Below are 2067 nucleotides of genomic sequence, written 5' to 3' on the forward strand. Positions count from 1 at the left end.
CCTACCTACCCACCCACCTACACATCCATCAATCAGTTTACTCATTCGATAACACATTTACAAATATATTCTCTTACAACACTTTTTACACACGAGTGAAAAGGGAGCAAGAAGAAGAAAAATCTTAAATTTATAAAGGACAAAGAAAATGTGTAGATTTTATGAGGAAAATGGCACCATCCTGGAAATGGAGGTGAAGGTTTTAAATCTTTAGCAGAATGAGTTTTGTTACATAAAAAATCTCCACTCACCATCTGAAAAAACAACAGTTTCACTGACCTAACATAGGTTCAGTGCTGCCTATCACAACAATCTTTTCACAGACAGTCTGAGTTAAAAGAGGCGCATCTTTTAAGATTAAATACCTCTATTAGCTGAAATTTGTCTAATATGTATTAGCTGTAATTAGGAATATAACAATTACTACTTAAATGATTACTACAATTAAGTTCTCAAAAATGTGCTTGAACATTTTACAATTAAKTCACCACTAAAAACAAATTTGATTACTGCTTCATAAAAAGTTTTTTGATTGTTCAACTGATTCAGTGTCCAAGACAGCAGACAGTAATCGTACACCCAGGATTGTTCAGCCTCTGAAGAGCATCAAAACATAAAGCATAAAAAGTTGTTTTAKTTTTGATATTTTTGTCTTGAAAACAAATGTAGTTATGGAAACTTCACAAACTAAGAACTGATGTCACTGCAGTGCAGAAGATAGTCTGTATGTTTAAGGATAGAATATGTAGCTAAAACACTACCACTACTACAATATTTCAATGATACATTTAGGCAGCAGAACACAATGGTGTTATTGGCTTCACACACTATACTTGTGATAAAGTCAAAATTCCATGTCATCACTAGTTTTTGTATTTATATTTGTTCTCATCTAATTTCTCTTTTAGGTGAAACTTTTCTTTTTCAGTTTTTAAGGTACTTAGTGATAGATGTGGGGACATTTTTCTACACTTGGCTGTTTGAGGTTAAATGATTATGAGACACAGATATAGGGACTAAATTATAGCAGTTAAAAACAAGAATAAGTCTATTTAAAACCATACTATGTAGTTGTGCAAAATCCAACGGGGGAAAATGACGGTGATTAAATTGATCCAAGTACAATTCTTCTTCTCTGATGCTGTCTGTCGGTCCAATTTTAAAAATAAGACATTAGAAGCAAACAGTTAATTTCTTTAGTGTTTTCATTTGTGTTTTAACAGCTGCGCACCATTAAAGCAACCCCTACAATCCAGAACACAATTAGGAGGAAGAAGAGACCAAACAATCTAATTTAACCTCTACATTTCCCTACACAGACATTGTTTTGATGAATACTACCAGCTTAATCTCTTTTTATATAAATATCTGTGCAATGTTAAAGGTGAAATTTTCTGAATTCTTTCTACTAAATCTTTGAAATGTAAAGCATTTAATTTTTATGAATTTGAAACTAGTTACAAATGGCTTGAAGTGGTTTTTAAACATGTTTTACCTGYGCTGCCTCCCAGCCCCACTGCCTGTATTTGGGATCRTGGGTGAACCTCCACATGTACCAGTACGTCTCAATGACCTCTGGCCTCAGGATGTAGTACTTCTCATTCTGCCGAACAGCCACCGCCTCCAGACCGCTGTCGAACTTAAACGCCTCCGGACCGAGCTTCAGCACTRGAGTTCAAAGGAAAACACAAATAAAAAGACAAAGAAGAATAAGTATGTAAAATCAGGTGGATCACAAGAAAACAAAATGAAGTGAAGACATTTTAAAAAATGAGATAGGTTGCGGAAGAAATAAGATGTAAGAGAATTATTGGGAGCTGAACGAAACAGCAAGGAGATAAACATTATCTATGCTCCGTGTTTGTTTTAATGGCTCAGCTGGTGGTGATAACGAGTCAGTGCTGAAATGAAGAGTAAATGAGGAGGTAATAAAAAGCATCCGACTGCATTGATTTTACTACCTTTTTATCTTTTTACAACCAATGTTTTCTGCCAATTAGGTCTATATGAGTAATAAGAGTAAGTATGGAAACAGCTGAGGGGCTGACAAGACAGCAAGTGTCACTA

The 2067-nt window shown here is 34.7% G+C and overlaps 1 protein-coding gene across 2 annotated transcripts in view; it reads right to left on the reverse strand.

Moving 5' to 3' along the window:
* Nucleotides 1–2067, reverse strand: part of man1a2 (mannosidase, alpha, class 1A, member 2) — a gene marked incomplete at its 3' end in the record, with an annotated part of 171924 nt that overhangs the window by 14564 nt on the left and 155293 nt on the right. For both annotated transcript variants that reach the window (XM_014026637.1, XM_014026638.1), the window contains 1 exon segment: nucleotides 1500–1668. In XM_014026637.1, the coding sequence (XP_013882091.1) occupies nucleotides 1500–1668 (169 nt within the window).

Source organism: Austrofundulus limnaeus, unplaced genomic scaffold, assembly GCF_001266775.1.
Source record: "Austrofundulus limnaeus strain Quisiro unplaced genomic scaffold, Austrofundulus_limnaeus-1.0 Scaffold575, whole genome shotgun sequence".
Taxonomy (NCBI): domain Eukaryota; kingdom Metazoa; phylum Chordata; class Actinopteri; order Cyprinodontiformes; family Rivulidae; genus Austrofundulus; species Austrofundulus limnaeus.